Source organism: Hyperoodon ampullatus (genome assembly GCF_949752795.1).
Source record: "Hyperoodon ampullatus genome assembly, chromosome: 18".
Lineage (NCBI taxonomy): Eukaryota > Metazoa > Chordata > Mammalia > Artiodactyla > Ziphiidae > Hyperoodon > Hyperoodon ampullatus.
The window spans coordinates 52,759,493-52,783,916 of NC_136931.1; the positions used below are offsets into that span (position 1 = coordinate 52,759,493).

Below are 24,424 nucleotides of genomic sequence, written 5' to 3' on the forward strand. Positions count from 1 at the left end.
CAAGGCAGCACAGCCCGGTCGAGCTGCAGACGCTCGCCTTCCCCCTTTACCCCCTTCTCCGCACCTACCCTTTGCCCTCCGCACCCTGGGTAACTCCCCTGGCACTGGGAGTAGGGGAATTTTGCCCGCAGGCCCTTGCACCGTTTGCCCGCCTTTTATTGGTGCAGGCAGGCGGCTGGGGATAAAGTCCAGAGCTGGGCTTGGGGCTCAGGCTGCGGAGGGAGGGAGAGGTGGTGGCTTAACCCCCCAGAGGACGCCCCTGGAGGGCAGCAGGGTGGGTGGGGGATGGGCAGGGCCTCATCTTGGCCTCGCGGAGGGAAAGAGTGTGGGTTCAATTCTCCCCACCCTTTCCCGACTGTGTGGCCTTGGACTGGGAACTTTGCAGCCTCTCTAAGCCTGTTTCCCCAGCTGTGAAAAGGGGATGCTTCTGTGGGTGTTGTGAAGACTCGCTGAGTTCGTACATGAGAAACCCTTGGGACAGTGGCATGGTGACCCCGGAAGTCAGCATGGACCCCACCATCTGCCTTCCCCAGGAGGTTGCCTCCTAAATCTCTGGAATTGATCCTCTTCACTCCTCCTTCACATACCCTCCCAACCCAAGCCACCTTCTGTCTTGAGGCACAGCCAGTCCCCCTGCACAGCCAGAGGGGTCTTTCCAAAACTCAATCCTTGGGAATTCTCTTGTGGTCCAGTGGTTAGTGCTCCACGCTTCCACTGCAGGGGGCACAGATTCAATCCCGGGTCGGGGAACTGAGATCCCACAAGGCACTCGAAGTTTGGCCAAAAGAAACCATACAACAAAACAAAATTCAACCCTGACCCCTGCTTAGAACCTGCTATGGCTCCCCAGTACTCTCGGGAGGAAGCCCAAGGGCTGCACCTCAGCTCCAGACCTCCTGGGCACTGTGTGGCCTGACCACTGCTTGTCTCCACCCTCCTTTCTATTTTTCTAAAAGATCCTGGTGTTCTCCTCTTTCAAGAACTTCCCCAGCTGCTTTAGGTCTCAGCTGAAACATCAAGGCCCCAAGGATGTGTTCCCCGATCTCCACAAACCAGCCCTGGTCCTCTCATTCCTCCCTCTCCTGGTTCCCGGTACCTCTCCACACAGCCCCTATTACATCTTAGAAATAAGATGTATTGGGGTGTCCACCTTCAAAGTAGCCTCTGAATTCATTCACTTCTCCCCATCACCACTGCCTGCCTCCTGGTCCAGCCACCATCACATCGCCTATGGCCTGGACCATTGCAGTCTTCTCCTCACTGGGCTCCCTGCCTCTGTCCTTGCCCCCCGCCCCCATGCAGCCAGAGGGACCCTGTTAAATCCTCAGTCAGATCACGTCCATCCCCTGCTCAGGATCCTCCCATGGCTCCCAGGTCCCTCTGAGTAAAAGCCAAAGTCCCTGTAGTGAACCACAAGACCCAAATGATCTGTTCAACCCTCCCTCCTGCCCTCATCTCCCCAGTCTCACTTCCACTCTCCCCCCTGCTCACTGGACTCCAGCCACACTGGCCTCAAACAGCCAGCACAATCCACCTCAGGGCCTTTGCACTTTCTGTTCCCTCAACCTGGCACATTCTTCCCCCAGATGCCCATATGGCTCCTTCTCTCCCCTCCCAAATGTCACTCCTTATATGGGCCTCTGGATTTAAAAAACACTTCAAACCACTGCCCATCTCTCCCCCACCAACCCAGTCCCTCGACAGCTTTTTTTCTCCACAGTAAATACTTGACATTGTTTATATTTTCCTTGTCTTACTGACAATCTGTCTTGAGAGCTAGACTCTGACTCCCCAATTACCAGACCTTATTTGTTCACCACTAGAGCAAGGCCTGAAATACCTGTTGGTGGAGTAAATGGATTACATGCATCTATTTTGAACCTGTAAGACATTCACAAGTTTCAAAATCCAAAAAGCACAAAATGGTAGTGAGAAGTGGCCTATCCACCATGACCCCTGCCCCACCCCTCCCCAGTGCTGTTCTCACCTCCCAGTTTCTTGTGTTTTATCCCAGAGATAGTCTACGCACGGACAAGAAAATATGTAGACATATGTCCTCCCCCTCCCCTCTTTCCACAAATGGCACACACTCTTATCCTGTTCTGCACTTTCCTCCCAGCAATACATCAAGGGGATCACACCACATCAGTCCAGAATCGCTTCCTCATTCTTTTTTTCTTTTTAAGCAACTGCATGCATGGTGACCAAGGGGGAAAGAGCTTTTGTCGCAATCATTGTTTTCCAGGAGCGGTGTGGCTTGGTGGCCAAGCCCTCAGATCCGTCTCAGAGCCGGACTCACATCGTGGTTCTGCAATCAGATCTCTCACGCCCTGCTATTGGGCATGCAAACCAGAGTAGCCACTTTGGAAGACAGTTTGCCAATCTCCCCAGAGTTTAAGTATACACTTCTCATATGACCCAGCAATTTCATTCCTGGGTACTTACCCAAGAGAAATAAAAACCTCTGGACACAAAAAAAACCTATACACGCATGTTTCTAGCAGCTCTCTTCAGAATCAGCCAACAGCTGGAAACAGCCCAGAGGTTCTTCAGCTGGTAGATGGAGAAGCAAACTGTGATCTATCCACACGTGGCAATAAAAGGCAACACGCTTCTGATACGCTAACCTGAATGAATCGCAGATGCATTAAGCTGAGCCAAAGAAGGGAGACTCAGAAGTCTCTATTATTTCATTTACAAGACATTCTGAAAAAGGCCACTCGATAGTGACAGAAAGCAGATCTATGGTTGTGAGGGTGGGGTGGGGGAAGGGTGTGACCACAGAGGGCCAGCAGGAGGGGATTTGGGGGGTAATGGAAACCATCTGCATTTTGATTCTGGCGGTGACTACGGCATGCGTGTCACAAAGCTTATAGAACAGTAGAGAGAAAAGAGTGAATTTTGCTGTATGCAAATTCTTTCATGAGTTTTTCTAAAAGGGTACATAATGTATGATCCCATTTATATGACATTCTGGAAAAGCAAAACTATAGGAATAAAAAACAGACCAGCGGCTGCCAGGGTTTGGGGATGAAGGGAGGGTTTGACTGCAAAGGAGAATAGGGGTAGTTTTGGGGCGATGGAACTGTCCTATATCTTGCTTGTGATGCGATAATACGACTATAAACTTTCATCAGAACTCGTCCTTGGTACACACTTAAAATGAGTGCATTCTATTGTATCTATTGTATTGTAAATTACACTTCAATAAGGTTTGGGGTTTTTTTGGTTTTTTGTTTATTTATTTATTTATTTGTTTAATTTTTGGCTGCATTGTGTCTTCGTTGCTGTGCGTGGGCTTTCTCTAGTTGCATTGAGCGGGGGTTACTCTTTGTTGCGGTGCGCTGGCTTCTCACTGCAGTGGCTTCTCTTGTTGTGGAGCACAGGCTCTAGGCATGCGGGCTTCAGTAGTTGTGGCACATGGGCTCAGGAGTTGTGGCTCGCAGGCTCTAGAGCGCAGGCTCAGTAGTTGTGGCACATGGGATTAGATGTTCCGTGGCATGTGGGATCTTCCCGGACCAGGGCTCGAACCCGTGTCCCCTGCACTGGCAGGCGGATTCTTAACCACTGCGTCACCAGGGAAGTCCCCTCAATAAGGTTTTAAAAATCCTATCTCCCACTGCCCTTCTCTGGCTGTGGGACCTTAGGCAAAGCCCCTAACCTCTCTGTGCCTCCGGTGAAGGAGGAAGGATTCGGGGAGGAGGTGGGTGCTGAGGTCTCTGGTCTCACCGTGGGTACACAGGTACACAAGTACACACAAGAAATGTTTACAAACAAAACAGAAGGGCTTTACAAGGCTTGAGGGTGAAACTGGGGGCAGACAGCTGAGCCGCTGACAATGGCTCCTTTGTCTCAGGAGGGCAGGTCCTGGGCTGAGCACTGTCAGGCCTTACCTGAGTCCCTTTGAACCACTGGGCACTCCTTGTTGACCTAGAAAAGCGAGGAGAGCCATCCCTAGGTCCCAGAGGGATGGCATCAGGGGTGCACAATTCAGAGCATTGTAAGAAAGTCTTTTCCAATAGTCAGACGGAGCTGACAGATCAGTTCCCTTCAGTCTCAGCTGTTCGGGAAAGAGTTTGGGTATGTACAGCCCCTGGCCTGCCCTCACAGGCTCACACGTAGGGGAGATTGATCTGCGCCGAGACAGTGACATCTCGGAATGGCTGGGACTTGGGCTGTGGAATCCAGAGGGGGGCACGACCCAGCCTATGGAGAGAAATCAGGGAGGGCTTCCTGAAGGACAGGCTGCCAGAGCGGAGCCCTGATATGTTGATTGAACACCTGCTGTGTGCCCTGGTTCGGATCTCAGGGCAAGAGATGGATTTTTGAGGCTGAAGTGAAAGGGGAGTGTGTGGGCAGGAGGGTGAGGGGAAAGGCCGCTGCTGAAAGCTAGGGTGTGCGTGAGGGCAGAGCAGCGGGAGATAAGGCAGGAGGGAGGTGGTGCCTGGTTCAGGGCCTCCGGGGCAGGAGCCTGGACTTTCTCCCACTCACGCCCCAGGCAGGAATAGCTTTCTCAAGATCCATCCGTGTGTGCGGGGAGGACGAGGCGGGAAGAGGCCGGAAGGGTGAGTGGAAGCGATGGGAATCAGGTGGCTGCCAGAGCCGCACGGAGAAGCAGGTACAAGTAGGATGAGAAGGCAAACGCCTTGTCTTTTAGGTCCCACCTGAGACCCTTCCAAGAGCTAGGAGGCCTCTGCCAATTTTCTAAAGCATTAAAGCAGTGAGTCTCAGGTTTGCCAAAGACGCTTTTCGATCTTTCTTTAGTTCCTAAGACTCCCTGACCTGATCTTTCTTCATTACTTAACTTCTGTTCGTCTTCGCTCCTGAAGTTCCACAATGGCAAGTATCTTGGATCCTTGGAGTCTCAGATTCATTCATGCAGTAACTATTTATTGAGCCTCTAGCCTGTGTGAGGTGACAAACACAGAAAAGAACAAAATGGATGAAATTCCTGCCTTAGGGGAAACCACACTTCCTGAGCGTTCACTATGCACTTTAATCCTGTCCCCAACCTTATGAGTTAAAGACATGAGCAGGGCTTCCCTGGTGGCGCAGGGGTTGAGAGTCCGCCTGCCGACGCAGGGGACACGGGTTCGTGCCCCGGTCCAGGAAGATCCCACATGCCGCAGAGCGGCTGGGCCCGTGAGCCATGGCCGCTGAGCCTGCGCATCTGGAGCCTGTGCTCCGCAACGGGAGAGGCCACAACAGTGAGAGGCCCACATACCGCAAAAAAAAAAAAAGACATGAGCAATCCCCATTACTCAAAGGAGGAAACTGAGGCACAGGATTCTGGAATGCCTTGTTCCTAAAAGTCTGGGACTCTAGAATTCTTTGTCCCTAAGATTCTAAGTTCCCAGAGCTGTTGTTTTTTTTAAATTGAAGAATAGTTGATTTCCAATGTTGTGTTAATTTCTGCTGTACAGCAAAGTGATTCAGTTATACATATATATATATATTCTTTTCCAGATTCTTTTCCATTATGGTTTATCTAAGGAGCTAGAGCTTTTTTGTCCTAAAGATTCTGTGTGCTTGGATTCAAGTGGACAGTGCACTCAACCTCATTAAGGAGCGAGGAATTGCAAATTATAACCACTATGAGATTCACACACAGGCACAAATATCGGGATGTCTCGTATTTTCAAAGTCTGGCCAGATCCAGTGCTGACAAGGATGTGGGGCAAGGAGAACTCACAGCAGACATTGGAGATGGGAGCGAAACTTGGTGCAAAACTGTCTGACTGTATCTTCCACAGCTGGACATCTGCACACCCTATGCCCCAACAATTCCACTCTTGGATTCTGGGGGAAAATGCGTGTACTCATGGGTGCCAGGAGGTGCACACAGCATTGTCAAAAGAGGCAGAATCTGGAGACCACTCATATACCCATCAACAGGAGAATGGATTCACAAACTGTGGTTTTCCATGCAAGAGAGTGATACACTGTCATGGAAATGAAGGCAATCCAACAGACGTAAGAATATGAGTGAACATCACAGACATAATAAGATTGAGTACAAGAAGCCAGATCTAAGGTTCAAAACTGTGGGGATGGGGGTAGGGGTGGGATAAATCAGGAGTTTGGGATTAACATAGACACACCCCTATATATAAAATAGATAACCAACAAGGACCTACTGTATAGCACAGGGAACTATACTCAATATTTTGTAATAACCAATAAGGGAAAAGAATTTGAAAAAGAATATATATATATATATATATATATATATATATATATATATATCTGAATCCCTTTGCTGCACACCTGAAACTAACACAACATTGTAAATCAACTATACTCCAATATAAAATAAAAAAATTTTTTAATTAAAAAATTTTAAATAATAAAAAAATAAATTAAAGAAAAAATACAGCTGATGTTTGTAAATTAACCTAATATTCTAAGACTTGCTGAATTATTATGGTGGCTTTTCATAGATATGGGATTTTCTATGTACACAACCATGTCTTATGTGAATAAAGACAATTTCAGTCCTGCAAAATAAATAAATAAATGAATTCAAAACTGTAGTGGTCAGGCTTCCCTGGTGGCGCAGTGGTTGAGAGTCCGCCTGCCGATGCAGGGGACGCAGGTTCGGGCCCCGGTCCGGGAAGATCTCACATGCCGCAGAGCGGCTGGGCCCGTGAGCCATGGCTGCTGAGCCTGTGCGTCCGGAGCCTGTGCTCCACAATGGGAGAGGCCACAACAGTGAGAGGCCCGCGTACCGCAAAAACAAAAACAAAAACAAAAAAAAACTGTAGTGGTCAAGTGTGTATTCGCAGGTAGTAAAAATAAAGCAGTAAAAGCATAAAAGAATGAGCCACCTTGGGCCTCCCCGGTGGCGCAGTGGCTAAGAATCCGCCTGCCAATGCAGGGGACACCGGTTTGAGCCCTGGTCCGGGAAGATATCACATGCCGCAGAGCAACAAAGCACGTGTGCCACAACTACTGAGCTTGCGAGCCACAACTACTGAGCCCGCGAGCCACAACTACTGAAGTCCGTGCACCTAGAACCCCTGCTCCGCAACAAGAGAAGCCACCACAGTGAGAAACCTGCGCACCGCAATGAAGAGTAGCCCCTGCTCACCACAACTAGAGAAAACCTGAGAGCCTCAACAAAGACCCAACGCAGCCAAAAATAAATAAGTAAAATATTAAAAATCTAAAAAAAAAAAGAATGAGCTACCTTGAGAGGAGGGAGAAGCGAGAGAGTTCCGATTTGGAAGAGGCCTGAAGAGGCTTCTAAGGAACTGGCAGAACGATTTCTGAGCCTAACTGTTCACAAAATGGAACATTCTATGTCATGCAATTCTCCACATCATGGTCCATAATTTTAAAATACATACTCTTTTTCATCCCACGATTCCACACCTCTCTGTTCCTCAGATGACTTGGTTCTCCAGGGTGCAAAATTCCTGAGGCTGGGGCAGGAGGGTGCGGTGAGAAGCCACAGAAGAGAATTTGGGATGTGAAACACACGATACAATTTGATTTTCCCAGAAGTGAGCGAATGTCCTGTGACCGTGTGACCACAGGAGACCAAAGTGACAAGTTCAGAGGTGGGTAATGTCCAAAGGAGATGCCACAAGCCAACCCTCACTCCCATCTCCCACGGAGCCTGACAGTAAGAGGTCCCGTGTACCCCAGCTGTCACCAGCCAGCCCAGAGCCAGGGCTCCAGGTGACCAGCCCCAGGCTTTCAGATGTAGAAACCGAGCCTGCCCAGGGTTGAGCAGCTGGGAGGCTTCAGTGCAGTGATTTGCTCGCTCCCAGCCTGCGACCTGATTCCACGGGGCAGGAGGGGTAGTGGAGACACGCCCGCCTGGTCCTCACTCTTGTGGGAAAGTGTTGCAGGGCAGGGGTGGCCCCGACTGGGACAGCGGTTGGGGCCAGGGAAGGTGAGTCCACCGGGGCCCCTGCTCAAATGAGGAAGGGCCTGGCGTGACCTACTTTTCCAGGAGCCTGGGGAACTTTCGTATTTGTGTTTTTAAGCTGTGGTGGCTGCAGGGGAGGTTGTGGCCTCGGGCTGGGGAGGCACCGACTTCCAGGGAAAAGGCCAGCTTTTCAGGGAAGGTGCTGTCCCTTCCTCAGAGATGGGCTCTGTGCTCTGCCCTGGGAAGGTGGGCTTGGGAAGGAGGGGGTTCATCCGGGGAGGGTCATCCATCTCAGGGAGTGGTTAGGCTGATGGGTGACACAGGCACCGGCTTCCTCCTGGGTAATTCATAGCTTGCCCTTTAATACTGGGGACAAGACTTAATCTCACTAAGTGCTCCTAGTAAGGTTCAAGCTACACCACTCAGTGAGCTAGTCTGATGGAAGAGGCAGGACCCAGAGGGCCAGACCAGGCTCAGAGGGCAAAGCACTTGGCAAGGGCCACAGGGCTGGAAACTGGCAGAGTGGAAGGTAGACCCAGATTCGATTCGTCTCACTCCTTACAAATGAGGATGATGGAGACAACAGTGCTGAAGGCGCTATTGCTAACTCACTGGATCCTCTCAGTCATCACGTTATCATCCCCATGACTCAGAGGGGAAAACTGAGGCCCAGAGAGATCAGACGCCACTCCAAAGCCACTCAGGCAGAGCTGATACTCACACTCAGGTTGTCCGACTCCAAAGCCCATTGTCGTGGATGGGGTCCCCCAGAAAGCAGACACTTACAATTAGGAAGGCAAAATGTTTATGAGAAAAGAGGGTGGGGGAAGCAGAACTGGGGAGGGGGACCATCAGGCCATGATGCCAGCCCCAGGGGGAGCCCCTGAAGCAAAGACTGCCCATGAGAGGAATCCCACAGTAGGTGGAAATGGCCAGAGCTTCCAACCCTGTCTGGCTGTGTCAATGGCCAGAGGCTGCCCAGGAGACCATGTCCCCAGTTGGCAAGCTGAGGCAGACCAAGTTGAAGGAGACAACTGTTAGCCATCTGCACACCTGGCAGCTGGGCCACAAGTCCTTTCTTTTTTTTTTTTTTGCGATACGCGGGCCTCTCACTGCTGCGGCCTCTCCCGTTGCGGAGCACAGGCTCCGGACGCGCAGGCTCAGCGACCATGGCTCACGGGCCCAGCCTCACGGGTCCAGCCGCTCCGCGGCATGTGGGATCCTCCCGGACCAGGGCACGAACCCACGTCCCCTGCATCGGCAGGTGGACTCTCAACCACTGCGCCACCAGGGAAGCCCCACAAGTCCTTTCTTAAAAGAGGATCCAAGCAGCATGGCTCTGTGGCAGCCCTCCAATACCCTATATTAATAACAGCAATCATTTGAAAATAACAGCTTCCATTTACTGACAGCTTACTCCACGCCAGCCTGTGCCAACGTGTGCTAATTCATTTGACCCTCACAACAATCCTGTAAGACGTGCATTGGTTTTACCCCATTTTATAAATGAGGAAACTGAGGCTCAGGGAGGGTAAGTCCCTTGCCGAGGGTCACACAGCTGCTAAGTGGCAGAGCTGGGGTTTGAACCCACACAATTAGAGTGAGCCCCATTTACAGATGAGGACACTGAGGCTCAGCATTATACCTCCTGACTGTCCACCATAAGCTCACTGGGACCCCTCTGCCCTACACCTGACCTTCCCAGAACACCACCCCCTCTACCCCCGCCCAAGGCAGATGCTGATATCCACAAACCTCTCCCACCACATCGCCCCTGTCTGATCAAGGCAGTGAATGCCGGGGAGGGTGTCCAGTCTCAAAGCCCGCCTGGAGAGGATGTTGCAATCCTCTGACTCAGCAGAGTGCGTGCAGACCCAGCAAGAGGGAGAAAGGGGAAGATTAAGTCTTGGCCCAAGTCCCAGATGGGCTGATCCTGCCTAGTGCCAGGGATTCCAGTAGCCGCCAAGGCCCCAGGGTGGGGAGGAACCAGGAGGTGCAGGGCATGCTCCAGGAAGCTGGCCTGCACTCACCCCTGGGGGTGGGGTGGAGCCTCGGAGAACAGAGCCGCCTGCCAACCCAGGGTGGACTTGCAGCCCAGAGCCCAGACGGGAGGCTGTGTGACCTTGGGCAAGTCCCTTCCCATCCTGCTCACCGTCTCTGTTTTCCTCTGTCTGCAAAATTCACTTGCTCTCCCCAAGCCTCTCTTAAAGCTAACTTGATTCCCTCCTGCTGCAATGTGACCTTCTCTCCGTTGGCTCAACCCTCCCTGGCCTGCAGAAGAGCACTGTAGGAAGAGTGTAGACCCTAGGGCACGTGACCTTGCCTCTCCTGTGCCTGAGTTTCCCCATCTAAGCCATTTCTTCCCAGGAAGTGTCTAGAATTAGAGCCGAGAGGGAAGGCCTGCGGTCTCTGGGACCAATGACCACCCCTCCCAGGTAAGTGGTGCAGCAACCAGGATGCTGGGGTCACAGAGACCTGGCTTAAAAACATGACTCCCCCTGTCTCTCACATTTCCCTAGGCAGTGACTTCACTCCTTTGTGCCTGTTTCTTTCTCTGTAAAATAGGGATTTTCACTGACTTTTCCTCACAAGGTGTCAAGAGAATGAAGTGGGTCAATTCCTAGTGGGAGCTCAGCTAGACTGAATATGTCCATCTTGTCCCATCTCTGGGTGGAAAACGGTGACAAGAAAGACCTGGCCTGGTGGGTGAAGGCAGGCAACGTGGAGACGAGAACAGATATCATTCATTCATTCAGCCATTCATTCTGCACACCTGGTCTCAATCTGCTCAGCAGTCCTGGGAGGCAGAAGCTGTTATCATCCCCAACCATAACGTCATGACAAAGGCACAGAGAGGGAAAGCTACCTATCCAAGGTCACACAGCCAGCACATGGCAGAGCCAGGGCTCAAACCCATGTCTCTAAGCCCAGCATGTTGAATCCTAATTTCCTCAATGGAATGGGTCCTGCCGTTGACAATTTGGGTTAATTGATAATAATAATAATAATTGTTATTATTCCTTTGCCAAGTTATAACAGGAAGAATGGTTATAACAGGAAGAATAACAATGGCCGCTACGTTGTATTGAGCACTTTATAACTCAGGACCTACAGAATGGAAGTGTATTTTCTTGATTTAGTCTGTTTTCTAAATGAGGAAGCTGAGACTCCGTAAGGTTAAATAACTGCTGCAAGTGACAAAGCTAATGAAAGCCCGAGACAGGACTTATACCCAGGCCTCAGTCAGAAGCAAAGAGGAGAAGGCCCAGGAATGAAGCCAATAGGAACTTAGGGTCTGACCAGCCCAATCTTCTCCTCTTAGGAGAAACTGAGCTCTCCCCCGCACCGACCCCACCAAGAGCAAGAAAGCTGTTCCAGGATCACAGCCTTCTAGCTAGGACTTCATTTCCCTCTTGGGACCTTGAACAGGTACAATCGTGGCCCTTCCTCCCCCGGGGACGTTTGGGGAAGGACAAGGGGAGAAGAAACAGTAGGAGGCAGGAGATCTGAACAAGTACAAAGGGTGGCCTGTGTGAGGGAAAGTGGTGAGACACCAGGCAGGACTTCCGGGCCTTCTCTGGGAAGTTTCTGGGACTCATCCAGGGGCCGCCCCTCCCGGTGGGGGACCTCCAGAGCTCAAGGCCCAGAGAGGGGAGACCCTGGCCCTTCCCACCGAGGGCGCAGGGGGCAAGGGGAGAAAGGAGGGGGGAGCCATCCTGGTTCCTCATCCTCCGTTCCCGACACTGGAGGGAGGCAGCCGTGGGAGCTGGGGCTTTCCTGAGCAGCAGAAGATTCTGGGAAGTCAGAGACAGCTGCGGGGCGGGGCTGACTCCAGGCCTCCCTTCTCCTCCCTCCCCTCAGTCCCTGCCGGTTCCCCGAGCACGCCGCTCTCCCCTCCGCCACCCTCAGACCCTCTGCAAACCTCCTCTTGCCTCGGATCTTTCATCCTCCAACCGCCCCCCACCCCCACTCTCTCCTCTTCCCTCGGAGCCACTGTCCTCACTTGGTCCTTCGCAGACCTTCCCCCTCTCCCTCGGACCCTCACCTCCTCCCTCAGACTCTCTCCCCTCCCTTAGACAACCGACGTCTCTCTCAGACCTGTCGTTCTCCTTCAGATCCTCCTCCCTCAGACTCTTTTATCCCTCCTCCATCCTCAGACTCAGAACCCCCAGCGCCCTCTCTCTCAGCCCCTCCAAGCCCCTGTGGGCCGAGCGCAGACACCCCCTTGACCTTATCTGGGCCCACAGCCATTTCTCCACCGGCCGCAAGGGAGCCGGGGAGTGGGAGGGCCTTGAGCATCCGTCCAACGCTGCTTCCTAGGGTCATCACCTGGACAAGCCCCGCTGCTCCGAGGCCCAGCTGCCCTCTGTACAGCAGGGTTGTGCTCTACGTCGCAGTCCTCCCCTGTGTTTGAGAGTCCCGGGAGGTGAGGGCTGGGTAGGCGGGGACCCCAGACTTTCCACCCTAATTCCCTCGCCTTTTCCCTTGTAGCCACAACTCTGCGGGCAGGGGGTGACATCAGCCCCATTTTCCAGAAGAACAAACTGAGTCTCAAGAGAAATGACCTGTCTAAGGTCCACTGTCAACAAGGGGTGGAAGTGGGACTTGAACCCAGGTCTTGGCCCCAGATGCTCTCCCATTACAGGCGGCCGAGGGGGGAGATCCAGAGAGGCAGAAAGGAGAGAAGGGGGAACAGGGTGAGGCTTGTGTCAGCCCACAGATGGTCCTCACATCCCGGTTAACGATCCACTGGGGTGGGGCCCCAGTCTTGGGCAAAGTCCCTTTCTGAGAACCGGGGGCCCACACCCATTTTCAGGGTCCCAGGAAGGCGAGACGAGGCGCAGCCACAGATCGGGAGACAAAAATACGGGACGGGGCTGGAGACAGACAGAGGGAGGCCAGGGAGGGAGATGCAGAGACATGGGGAGACACACAGAACCAGGAGACCCTGCGAGCCGCCTGGACAGACCCGGGGTGCAGCACCCATTCCCTCGCCCCCTTAGGTCCCCAAAGCCTTCCGCTCCGCCTCCGGTAACTCAGTGACCGGCACTCAACCCCAGCGACGGCCCCGCCTCCAGGGAAATCCGGGAAAGCCCCGCGCGACTGGGGCCCCTCCCCGGGGCGGGGAGAAGGACGGCCGGGGAGGGGACACGGGAGAAGCCCGCCTCTGCTCTTCCCTCCCCCCCTTACCCCACCCCGCCCAGCCGCCCGCAGCTCCTGCCTGCCTCTGAGTCATGCCCCCAACCAGCCTGGCCTGTTCCCCACCCACCAACCCCGCCCGGGATGGGAGCGGGACGTGGGGCAGAAGGAGAGCCAGGCGGCCCCCGCCTCCTGGGCCCGGGCTTTGGTCGCTGTGACCCTGGTCTTGCGGCCCTGCGGCTCTTGCTATGTCCCCGTCTCCCTCCTCCTTAGTCTCTCACGACCTCCATGCCCCTTTCGCCACGTCTCTTTCTTTCTCTGTGCATCGAGGATTCCCGGAGCACCCACCCTGTGCCCAGCGGCTCCGACTGGGTGCAGGGACCCCGCCGGGAAGAGACGCGTTCACTGCTTCCCTGCGCACTCCCCACCGAACACCACCCCCAGCGAAGTTCAGACCCAAAGCTGAGGAGGGACAGGGAGGACGCAGAGATGGGGGCAGGGCAGGCAGAGGGATAGTGCCTGGGCGCCTGCGGAGCGTAGTCCCTGCCCCGGGTGCGTCTTTTCGCTCCCACAAAGGAGGAAACGGCTCACAGAAGGGAAGTGCCTGGTCAAGGTCACCCAGCGAGGAAGTAGGAGTCGGGAATCGAACCCCCGAGTTAGCGACCCCAGGGCCTCAGGGAATTGCCTCCCTGGGGGAGAGGCTGAGAAGCAGACAGCACTCGAGTGACAGAGAGATGGTGAGGGAAGCAAAGAGACGATAGAGACAGAGACACTGAGAACAGAGACACAGAGATAGAGAGACATCTATCCAGACCCGAAAGCCAGAGAGAGAGAGTTACAGACTGAGAGATACAGAGGCCTATAGCCAGAAAGACAAAAACGCGGAGACGGAGCCTGACGCCCGCAGCCGCAGGGGTGGGGACCCCGCAACCCGCGACCCCGCCTTCTTCCCACCCACCCCCCGCCCCCCGCCAAGACCCGGCCGCTCCGGGAGCCGCGGGGCTGGGAGGGGGCGGGCGCGGGGCGCGGCGCGGGCGGGGCGCTCAGCAGGCTGCACCGCGGGACGGCGGTAGCGGCGGCGGGTCCAGGAAACCCCTGGGGCGGACGGGTGGCCCCGGGGGGGCCGGGGGCGGGGAGGCGGGCTGTCGGCACCGCCCGGGCCGACAAAAGTCCCTTCAGTTCAGCCGGCAGCAGGGGAAGTCCCGGCGCTCGGCGCAGCCACCCTCCCGTGCCGCCAACCCAGCCGCACTCCGGCCGCCCGCTCGGCCGCCGTCCCCGGCGGCCCCATGCCCCGATGCCCCGCGGGGACCATGGACGAGGGGCCCGTGGACCTGCGTACCCGGCCCAAGGCCGCCGGACCCCCAGGCGCCGCGCTGCCGCTCCGCAAGCGCCCTCTGCGCGCGCCCTCCCCGGAGCCCGCCGCCCCCCGCGGCGCTGCGGGCCCCGTCGTCCCCCCGGATCCCCTCCGCGGTGGCTCAGACACGCCAGCGGTGCCTGCGCCCCACCACGGCCTGGCCCGGCCAGAAGCAATTTACTACCAGGGTGAGTGGCTTCCGCAGGTCATGGCCGGGTGGGGGCCAGGCAAAAGGGGGCCTCGGGCAGCTGAGGGACAGAAGCCAAGGTCCCAAGGACACAGATATGGGGTTCCTGGGGAGCTGGGCGCACAGCCTGAGGTCCCAGGGGTGCAGATATGGGAGCTTCAGGGAGCAGTGCCTTGGGACACAGATATCGGGGTTGTAGGAAGGCTGGGTGTCAGGGGGCCCTGAGGGATAGAGCCCAGGGTCCGAGTGCCACATATAGGGAGCTAGGAGACAGTGCCCAGCACTACAGAAATGGGTTCTTAGGGAATCAAGCCCCAGGAACACAAAATTATAAACTCTTCAGAACCCAGATATCTAGGGTTATAAGGAATCAGCACTTGGACCCAAGAAACTGGGGTTCTTGGCATCCCGAACTATATGTGGGGTCAAAGGAAGTCAGGGGGACAGAGACTGGGGTTCTAAGGAAACAGATATTAAGGATCCCCAGATGTCAAAATCTCGGGAACCAAGATATCGGGAGACGACGGGAATTAGGAGAACAGCGTTGGAGTTCTGAGCACCCCAATATCTGGGATCACAAGGACCCAAGGAAACCGATCCAGATACCAGGGGTCCTTAAGGAGCCAGCAGGACAGAGATCTGGGGTTCTGAGCACCCAGTTCTGTGTGCTTGCAAGTGAGCAGTGTCTTCGCTGGGGTCACAAGGTCAGGTGGCCTTAGGGGGCTTGGGCTCAGTCTAAGAATTGGGGGCAGGACTGGGGAGTTCTGGGACTCAAGGGTTTAGAGCCAGGAAGAAGGATTCAGGGGTCACCGGGCAGAAGGCCTCAGGGTGTCAAGGCCTGGTATTGGACATGCAAGGACCAGGAAACTTGGGGGTTCAGGAATGGGAGCCCCCAAGGACCAGGAGATGACAGAGAAGGCCAGAATCCATTTTCCCGATCCTGCCTCCGTCCCTGACCTCCAGGAGGGGGTGGCCCCTCCCACAGCTGTGCCCACCTCACGATCTCGGAGTGACCCTCAGAGCTGCAGAGACCCCATGCCTAGTGCCTCCAGACCTTTGCCTAGTTTCTGCACCTTCCACCCCCTCAGAGTACAGCTTCAAGCTGTGCATCAGGAGGCCTGTCACAGCCTTCTCCTTTTTCCCATTCCCCCGATGAGAACCTGGGCCTCAGTTTTCCCCATCTGTGTGATGGGTGGATATGGATTTGCCTGCTACCATGGTCCCTTCCAACAGTTTGATCTGAACATGTTTCTGGCAGCACTCCCTCTCCCCAAACTCTGTACACATTCACCCCACACCCTACATCCAATGCTTCATCCATCCTTACTTCCCTCAGCCACAGATTCACTCAGCAAGCAGACCCTGAGGTCCCCCTGCTGAGTGATGATGGGGGTTCAGTCCTTAAGGGACTCTCTGCCTAGTGGGAGATGGGGCATCAGACACAAGTAAAGATGTGACAGTGAGAGTGTCCAGGGCTGGGGCGGGGGGTGGGGGGTGGGAAGCTGCGGGAGCCCAGAGGAGGGATGCCGTAGAGGAGCTTGTCTTGCGCCTTGAGGACTCAGTAGGAGATGCAAAAGGGACCTGGGAAAAAGGGCAGGTGACACGCAGTAGCGAAGGCCGGGAGGTGGGGGGTGGGTTGAAGACCTGTGGGCTTGGTCTCACGCATGTGCTTTCTCTGCCCAGGACCTTTACTGTCCCTGTACCCCACCTCGACAATGGGCTCCCCCTTTCCTCTGCTGAACCTGCCTACACCCCTGTACCCCATGATGTGCTCCATGGAACACCCCCTGTCGGCTGACATCGCCATGGCCACCCATGCGGACGAGGACGGAGACACGTGAGTGACAGTCCCCCATTCATGGAGGGCAGTAGGGAGTGGGGAGACCACCCTTCCACCCACCTCACCCACCCACCACAGCACAGGGGCACTCAGCGTGGGCTTTCAAGTTACCTGCACCTGAGTTAGAACCCTGTCTCCACCGCTGTCTGTGTGACTCTGAGCAAGCCCCTTTCCCTCTCTGGGCCTCAGTTTCTTCTTCTGAAAAATTGGGCACCCTGAGAGCAGTTACCTCCCAGGATTGTTTTTGGAGCAGTGGGCTTCAAATGTTTTATCAAAATCCCCAAATGAGGAAGACATCTCACTGACCGATTTATTATATGAACTATACATGTTAATCTCCTAGCACTGAGCCTCGCAGATTGCCTGTTCAATATGTATTAATTACTGGTATTATTATCGTTATTGCTTTTTACTAAGCCCAGCACATACACGCACATATAAACTTGAAATAAAAATTGCACAGAACAGGGCTTCCCTGGTGGCACAGTGGTTGAGAGTCCGCCTGCCAGTGCAGGGGACACAGGTTCGTACCCCGGTCCGGGAAGATCCCACATGCTGCGGAGCGGCTGGGCCTGTGAGCCATGGCCGCTGAGCCTGCGCGTCCGGAGCCTGTGCTCCGCAACGGGAGAGGCCACAACAGTGAGAGGCCCGCGTACCGCAAAAAAAAAAAAAAAAAAACTTTCACAGAACAAAGCAACACTCACCCTTACGACTTGGGATCTACTTTGGGATTTTCTGTTCCAGTCTTGTGTCATTGTTTCCTGGTCATAGCCCACTAAATTAATTTGACGAGCCCTTAAGTTGACTTCCCAAATCTCATGGTTTTATCATCTGCCGTTTGAGGGACATGCTTCTGAGCAGCATGAAGCTGCTGAGAAATCCTGCATGGGACGGCCTAGCACATAGTAAGCACTCGATATACTTGACCACCATGGTTATTGTTATTCTATCGACCTCGGTTTGAATCTCAGCTGGCCACTTTCTCACCCCTCTCTACCTCAGTTTCCAAAACAGGAAGCATAAGATGAGGGTCTCTGTGAGGCAGAAATGAAATGATTTCTATAAAGCGATTATCTGGGGATGGGTTTGGGGACTGGACACCACAGGTGGAGATGGGATGGACAAGCCTATTTCTACAAGGAAAGGGAGGGCCTCCACCACTGGCTCCTGGGTGACTTCACATCCTCGAGCTTCAGTTTCCCTCTCTGGAAATCCGGGCTCATAATCACAATTAGGATTCAGTGCAGTGATGTACATATATACAGTGCATAGAACGGGGCGGGGGGGCACACAGTAGGTGCTCAGTACATGGGAGTGGCTTTTGGTTGGTTGAACAGAGCTCTCGGGGTTGTCGTGGACTTATCCTTGTGAACCCAAGCAGGAGAAAGTGCCTGAGATATACATATACAGGGCTCGCTAAAGCTAGTTCCTGCCCAGTCTGGGTACGATGTCTGGGGTAATCAGTGAAATAGATTTAATTTGTATCTGTCCCCAGGGGTGATTCGTTTGCAGCCTGTGAAAGCAGGGTGCACCAGAGGTGACCTGGCACACCAGTCTCCAGCCCCACGCCCCAGCCGCCCTCCCCGCCCTCCCCGCTCTCCCCCAAAGCAAACACTTCTGCCTCAGCTGCCTGTTGGGGGAAATCCCTTCCCGCAGAACCTGACCGCAGCCCAGCTGCTCTGCCTCCCCCACGTCAGCACCCGTCACTCGCAGCCTCCCCCTCCTGGCGCTCCCTCTAACCTTAACCCCTTCCGCTGGGGCCGAGACTTTACCGGAATGGGCAGCAGGCGCAGGCCAGGCAGGGGCGGGGGAGGGGGGACACGCTAGGTCTGGGTCCCCAGAGCAGCGAAGCTATGGTTGGGAGGCTGGACTTCTAGGGATTCAGGGGAGTAAGATCTCAGGGCATTCGGACAACCTCCCCACCCCCACCCCCCGCCACCAAGAAGTCAGGAGGCACTGGGGAGATGGAAGTCTGGGTCTCCATGAGAGGGGGGAACGCGTTCTGAGTCCCAGGGAGCAGAGGTTGGGGGACTGCATTCCGTGACCCCGGAGCGGGGAAGGAGCAGCGGGCAGGGTATCTTGGGGATCTAGAACTCGGAGGGAAGGGGAAAGTCCGTATCCGCAAAGCGTTAGGGCACCGTATTCCCGGGTCCCAAGAGATCGTGGGGATGGATGCCAAGATGTGGGGGTTAGGGAGCCAGCTGGAGTCGGAGCCCTGGAGGGTGGAGTTCCAGAGGGGTCCCCTGGCTGGAGAAGTTGGGGCCCTTACCCCCACGGTAACTAGATCGTTTTGGATTAGGCTCCCCTCTCCGCCCTATTCGAGGATGGAAGTTGGGGTGGCCGGGTGGCCGGGGTAGATCCCCGACGGGACAGGCTTCCCTCCCCCGGGAGCAGGAAGCCGAGCCCCGCCCAGCAGACCTGTTACTGGAAGTCCGAGGGCTGGGCCGCCCCTCCCGTCCCCACTTCCTCCAGCCCCGCCCCACCCCCTGCGGCCCGCGCGTTTATGGGAACTCAGGCCTGGATGGTTTCTCTGAAATAATTTTCTCCCTCTGCCCTCGCTTAACCCCTCCCGCCCCGAAGGGGGCCCAGGCCGGGCGTCCTGGGAGATGCAGGGAGGGGAGGGATCCCTTCCCAAGGGGGCCCTGGCCCAGGTCCGACCCCTCCCCCAAGATTTCTGTTTAAATTTGGCTTTCTCGGCTCAGGATCCAGGTTCAGCGTTACACCTGCATAATCTCCTACTGGGAGATGGGCGTTCTTGTAGGCTATACTTTATGGAGGAGAAACCCGAGGCCGTAAAGGGCCACCTAGCCGCACAGCTAGAGAGACTTGTAACGCAATTTGCAACCCTGGCCCACTCAGCCCCGGCAAAGCCCCCAGGGCTGCAGGATTTCTCTGCCTCCAGTACCTAGGGAGCTAGATTCTGCATGCAGATTCCACAGTGGGGAGAACCGCTGTTCACCCCTCTTAGCCACGCTCTGGTTTGTCAGCAAGCAGTGGCGGGTGAGAAAGAAGTTGCTCTAGAAAATGGCCTTTAAAGAAAGGTTGTAGGGACTGTGTACCTCCAGTCAGCCTTGTGCCCTCAGCGCTAATGTCCCCCACCCCATACAGTCGTCCCAGATTGCTCTCCGCTCTAAATGGCTTTTCCAGGTTGGGGGCCCTGGGAAGCGGCAGGAAGTTTATTGAAAAGTGTTATCCAGATCAATGCCTACGGAGATGGAGGAAGCAGGACTGGGCACAGGGAGAATTTGAGCTGCTACGTAGTTTCATCAGGGCCTCAGTTATCCCACAGGGAATATTGCAGCTGGAGTGGCCTTCAGAGTTGGGGCCAGAAGCCCAGGCCTTCGACGCCCACACGGACCAGTCACTGGATGCCATTGGGTGGCATCTACCCACCTCACCCCCATGACCTGGGCAAGCAGCTCTTTTCAGCGGAGGGTAATTCCCAGAGAGAGCCGAGAGCTGACAACCTTCCCAGAAGCTGAGGGAATGAGTCCTTCAGTCCAGAAGGGGGGGGACCTGGATTGCGCAGTCCAGCTTCCCAAACGGTGACTAGTTTGTCCCACCTCCCTTCTGGGCAAAACTTCCTCCACATACATACTCTTGGGATGGAGGCTGACCGTGATCTCCAGTCACCACTGATGGAGACCTTGATGGTATCGAGTTCATCCCCACCCATTCCACAGATGAGAAAACTGTGGCCTTGAGTGGGGTGGGAATATGCTTACCAGCTTCAAGGACGGCCAGGGATCGTTGAGAGGGACTCCTCTATTCAGAGCGTGTTTGTGGAGCACCTGCTCAGCACCAGCCACTGTCCTAGGCGCTGGGCAGTGATGGAAGCGCACCAAACGCTCTACCCTGGTGGAGTTGACATTCTCTCTGGGGAGATTCAGACAGGAAACAAGTAAAGTGTACCACATCAGGTGATGAACTGGAGGAAAATAAAGCCGAGGGTGGGGGAGGGAGCCGCTGCTGTACCATTTTAGCAGAGGCCCAAATGAGGGGAGCTAGCTCTGCAGGTATGGGGGGAAGACTCTTCCCAGCAGAGAGAACAGCCAGTGCAAAGGCCTAGGAGGCAAGCATGCTTGGTATGTTTGAGGAACACCAAGGAGACTAGTGGCCAGAGTGGGCTGAGAAGAGTGGACAGAGATGATATCAAAAGGAATTGAGGGGCTTCCCTGATGGCGCAGTGGTTGAGAGTCCGCCTGCCGATGCAGGGGACACGGGTTCGTGCCCCGGTCCGGGAAGATCCCACATGCCGCGGAGCGGCTGGGCCCGTGAGCCATGGCCGCTGAGCCTGCGTGTCCGGAGCCTGTGCTCCGCAACGGGAGAGGCCACAACAGTGAGAGGCATGTGTACTGCAAAAAAAAAAAAAAAAAAAAAAGGAATTGAAGAGCAGGAGGCAAGATCACACAGGGCCTGTGGGCCACGGTGAGGACTTTACTCTGAGGATTCTGTGCAGAAAAGGGGCATGACCTGACTTAGGTTCTAAAAGGGTCCCTCTAGCTGCTATGTGAGGGACAGACAGTAGAGCAGGATGGAAGCAGGGAGGCCAGCGAGGAGGGGACAGTCCAGGAGGGGAGATGGTGGTGCCTGACAGGATGGAGTGGGGGTGGGGAGCAGTGGTTGGATTCTAGAGACACTTCTAAAGTATCCTGCACATTTTGGAGTTAGCACTGCTAAGAGTATGGGGGTTACAGGTGACCAGCCTCTAATGCCTGTGATCCTCCACCCCCAGGCCACTCCACATTGCGGTGGTGCAGGGCAATCTGCCAGCTGTGCATCGGCTAGTCAACCTCTTCCAGCATGGCGGCCGGGAGCTGGATATCTACAACAACCTCCGGCAGGTGAGGCTGGGGGCCTGGGGGCCTGGATCTAATGGAACAGGGGTCTGGGAACCCGGACTCCTGTTTCCTACGGGAAGAAGAGCTGGGGGCCCTGACTCTTGAATCTGAGGGAGGAGGTGCTCCAGATTTCTGGTTCCTGCCTAAGACTACAGCTGGGGGTCAGGACTCGGGAATTCTGAGGAAGGCAGGACTGGGACGCAGGGCAGGGAACGGGTCCCTCACAGTCTCTGTTCCCCAGACACCGCTACACCTGGCTGTGATCACCACTTTGCCGTCTGTGGTCCGGCTCCTGGTGATGGCCGGTGCCAGCCCCATGGCACTGGACCGCCACGGCCAGACGGCAGCCCACCTAGCTTGCGAGCACCGCAGCCCGGCCTGCCTGCGGGCCCTGCTGGACAGCGCGGCCGGGGGCACCATGGACCTGGAGGCCCGCAATTACGACGGTGAGCATCTACCCGGGCGCGGGGTGGGGCTGTCCGGCAGGACCTGGAGTCCTTCTGAGGCTGCAAAGCCCCAGGCCCAGGTTTAACTGAGTCTCCCTCTCCTTCAGGGCTCACCGCCCTGCACGTGGCCGTGAACACCGAGTGCCAAGAAGCGGTGCTGCTCTTGCTGGAGCACGGCGCGGACATCGACGCGGTGGTGAGCGCGATTGGGCCGGGGGAGGGGCCAAGAGGAGCAGAGAGGGGCGGGGCCAACGGGGCGAGGCTTGGGTGGGAGAGATCCCGAATGGGTGGGGCGGGGCTTGAAGAATCTAAGGGGATTGAGATGCTGGACCAAGCGGTTAGGATGCGGGCCGCCGGCTGTTTGGGCAGTGCTAGGAGACGCTTAAAACCTTCCCTCCCTGCCGCAGGACATTAAGAGTGGCCGCTCCCCACTCATCCACGCCGTGGAAAACAACAGCCTCAGCATGGTGCAGCTGCTGCTACAGGTGGGTAAGGCCCCTGCTCGTGGCCTCTCGCCCACCCTTTCCTCAGACACCAACCGGCTGTCGCCCCATCCCCGCTACCGACGCCGCCTTCCAGTTCTGGCTCTTGCTCTTGCTGCGCTTCCAGCCCCGACCTTTCCTTCTAGGCCTCGTTCTGTCAACCCTAGGACTTTACCCCTCCAGGCTACGAACTAGTCCCGGGTCTTCTCCCATCCCTCCTCCGGCCCCAAAAGGTCCCAGGCCCCAACCACCTAGAGTCTTGCTGACCCTGCCTTCCGGCTTTGGCCCTGTCCCCGCGCTGTCCTTCCGCCCCGACTCCGTCCAGGATCAGGCCCAGACTCTGGACCCTTCCCTTCTCTGGCTCCGCCCCTGCTTTGGCTGGGGCTGCCGAGTCCAGCTCCGGTTGATTCGGCGCCGCCCCTCCAATCCCGCTCTGTCCCGCCTTTGTTTCCAACTTCTACCCTTCTATCACCCAACCCCGATCTGGCCCCGCCCCAGGTTGCGATTCCCACCCTCACGCCCGGCCCCGCCCCTCGCTATGGCGCCCCCCCGCCTGGGTTCCGCCCCCCTCCACCGGGACCTGGCGGTGGTCCTGACCCGCGCCTCCCCGCCCGCAGCACGGCGCCAACGTGAACGCGCAAATGTACTCGGGCAGCTCGGCGCTGCACTCGGCGTCAGGCCGCGGGCTCCTCCCGCTCGTGCGCACGCTGGTCCGCAGCGGCGCAGACAGCGGCCTCAAGAACTGCCACAACGACACGCCGCTCATGGTGGCCCGCAGCCGCCGGGTGAGTGAGTGTGCGCGCTGGTGGCGGCGGGGGTTACAGGGGTTGCAGGGGTGTCTGCCCGAGCGCCGGTCCTCGCGGATGTGACAGGTGAGTGGGCACGTGCGTGCAGGGGATGCGGCGGTGGGGGTGTGCGCGTCTGTGCCAGGGCGCGGAGGCGAGCCGGTGAGCCTGAGGGCGTGGGTGTGAGTTCTAGACAAAGGAGTGACTGAGGCACAAAGAAAGGAAGTGACTTGTCCCCCTGCACGTACTAAGAAAGAGGCGGTGCTCCCTGAGCTAGGAGACCCCGTGAGCTAGGAGAGATGGAGAGAGGCAGGGCTGTGTGGGCAGGGGTGGCCTGGTGATGACACCCCCCCCAATCCCCCGACAGGTCATCGACATCCTGAGAGGGAAGGCCACACGGGCTGCTCCTGCATGCCAGCCAGAACCCTCCCCTGACCGGAGTGCCACCACCTCCCCTGAGAGCAGCAGCCGCCTCAGCTCCAATGGTGAGAAACCGGCTTCCAACTTCCAGCAGCCCAGCTCCGCCCTCCCTCAGAGCCCAGGAGTGGGGGTCCCCAGCCCCCTTCTCCCTGGATCCAGCCTCTCGCTGCCCTCACCCCTCCTCTCTCTTCTCTTCCCACAGGTCTTCTGTCAGCATCACCACCCTCCTCGCCCTCCCAGTCTCCCCCCAAGGACCCCCCTGGATTCCCCATGGTTCCCCCCAGTTTTTTCCTTCCTGCCTCATCTCCACCGACCTTCCTGCCCTATGCCGGGGTCCTCCGAGCCCCTGGCCGGCCGGTGCCCCCCTCCCCAGCTCCAGGAGGTAGCTGAGAGGGATGGGGGGGCAGATCTTGGACTCATGAGGAGGGACCTCGCTGCCCTATGGGGTCTCAGCCCTCCCGGAAACTGTGAAGATCTCTCTCTGCCCCCCCCAATCTTCTGGACCAGGATTTGCACAGAGGCACATATATTTACCTGTAACCGCCCCCCTCTTCTCAGCATGGATATTCCCCCATCTCGTCCCCACCCCCAGCCCGGGACTCTTACCCTATTATTCTCAGGCACCAGTCTCCCGTCTGGAACTTCACCCAATCGTTCATTTCCTTCTCCTCTCCCAGAGCTGGTGGAACCAAGGAACAGCCCTCCTCTCTGGCCTTGACCCAGTTCAGTAAGGAGGGAGAGATGGGCTGTAGCCAGGCACTGATATCAATGTAAATTATTAGGCTTTTTGGTTGGATTTCTTTTGTAATAAACTATTTTTGTACCATATCCGTGGCTTTGCTAGGCCTCTTTCATGAGGAGGTCTGGAGGAAGTGTGTTTGTGTGTGTGCCCACCTGGGTGCTGTATCCAGCTGACTCCATGTGAGTCTCAGACTGACAGTGACATGTGTGGGTGACTCTAGGACTTAACGGTGTGTTGTAAATGTTCTGTCATTGTGTCACTGTGCCTTTGTTTCTGGGGATGACGTGAAGTGTGACATCTTTCCAGAGGACC

General features: G+C 56.0%; 2 protein-coding genes across 2 annotated transcripts in view; both read left to right on the forward strand.

Moving 5' to 3' along the window:
* CEACAM16 (CEA cell adhesion molecule 16, tectorial membrane component) overlaps positions 1-13,531 on the forward strand; it is a gene marked incomplete at both ends in the record, with an annotated part of 32,565 nt that extends 19,034 nt beyond the window's left edge. Inside the window, 5 exons of the mRNA XM_079724110.1 lie at positions 3,648-3,703; positions 4,499-4,618; positions 12,880-12,907; positions 13,081-13,229; positions 13,289-13,531. Coding sequence (XP_079580236.1) covers positions 3,648-3,703; positions 4,499-4,618; positions 12,880-12,907; positions 13,081-13,229; positions 13,289-13,531 — 596 coding nt within the window. The remainder of the gene's footprint in view (positions 1-3,647; positions 3,704-4,498; positions 4,619-12,879; positions 12,908-13,080; positions 13,230-13,288) is intronic.
* Positions 13,532-14,254: 723 nt separating this feature from the next.
* BCL3 (BCL3 transcription coactivator) lies at positions 14,255-24,198 on the forward strand. Its single transcript, XM_079723924.1, has 9 exons — positions 14,255-14,557; positions 16,240-16,393; positions 21,132-21,240; positions 21,479-21,683; positions 21,791-21,879; positions 22,091-22,168; positions 22,783-22,950; positions 23,318-23,435; positions 23,573-24,198. Exons 1-9 carry the CDS (start codon positions 14,302-14,304, stop codon positions 23,758-23,760), a joined length of 1,365 nt encoding a protein of 454 aa, XP_079580050.1. The 5' UTR covers positions 14,255-14,301; the 3' UTR covers positions 23,761-24,198.
* Positions 24,199-24,424: the final 226 nt, after the last annotated feature.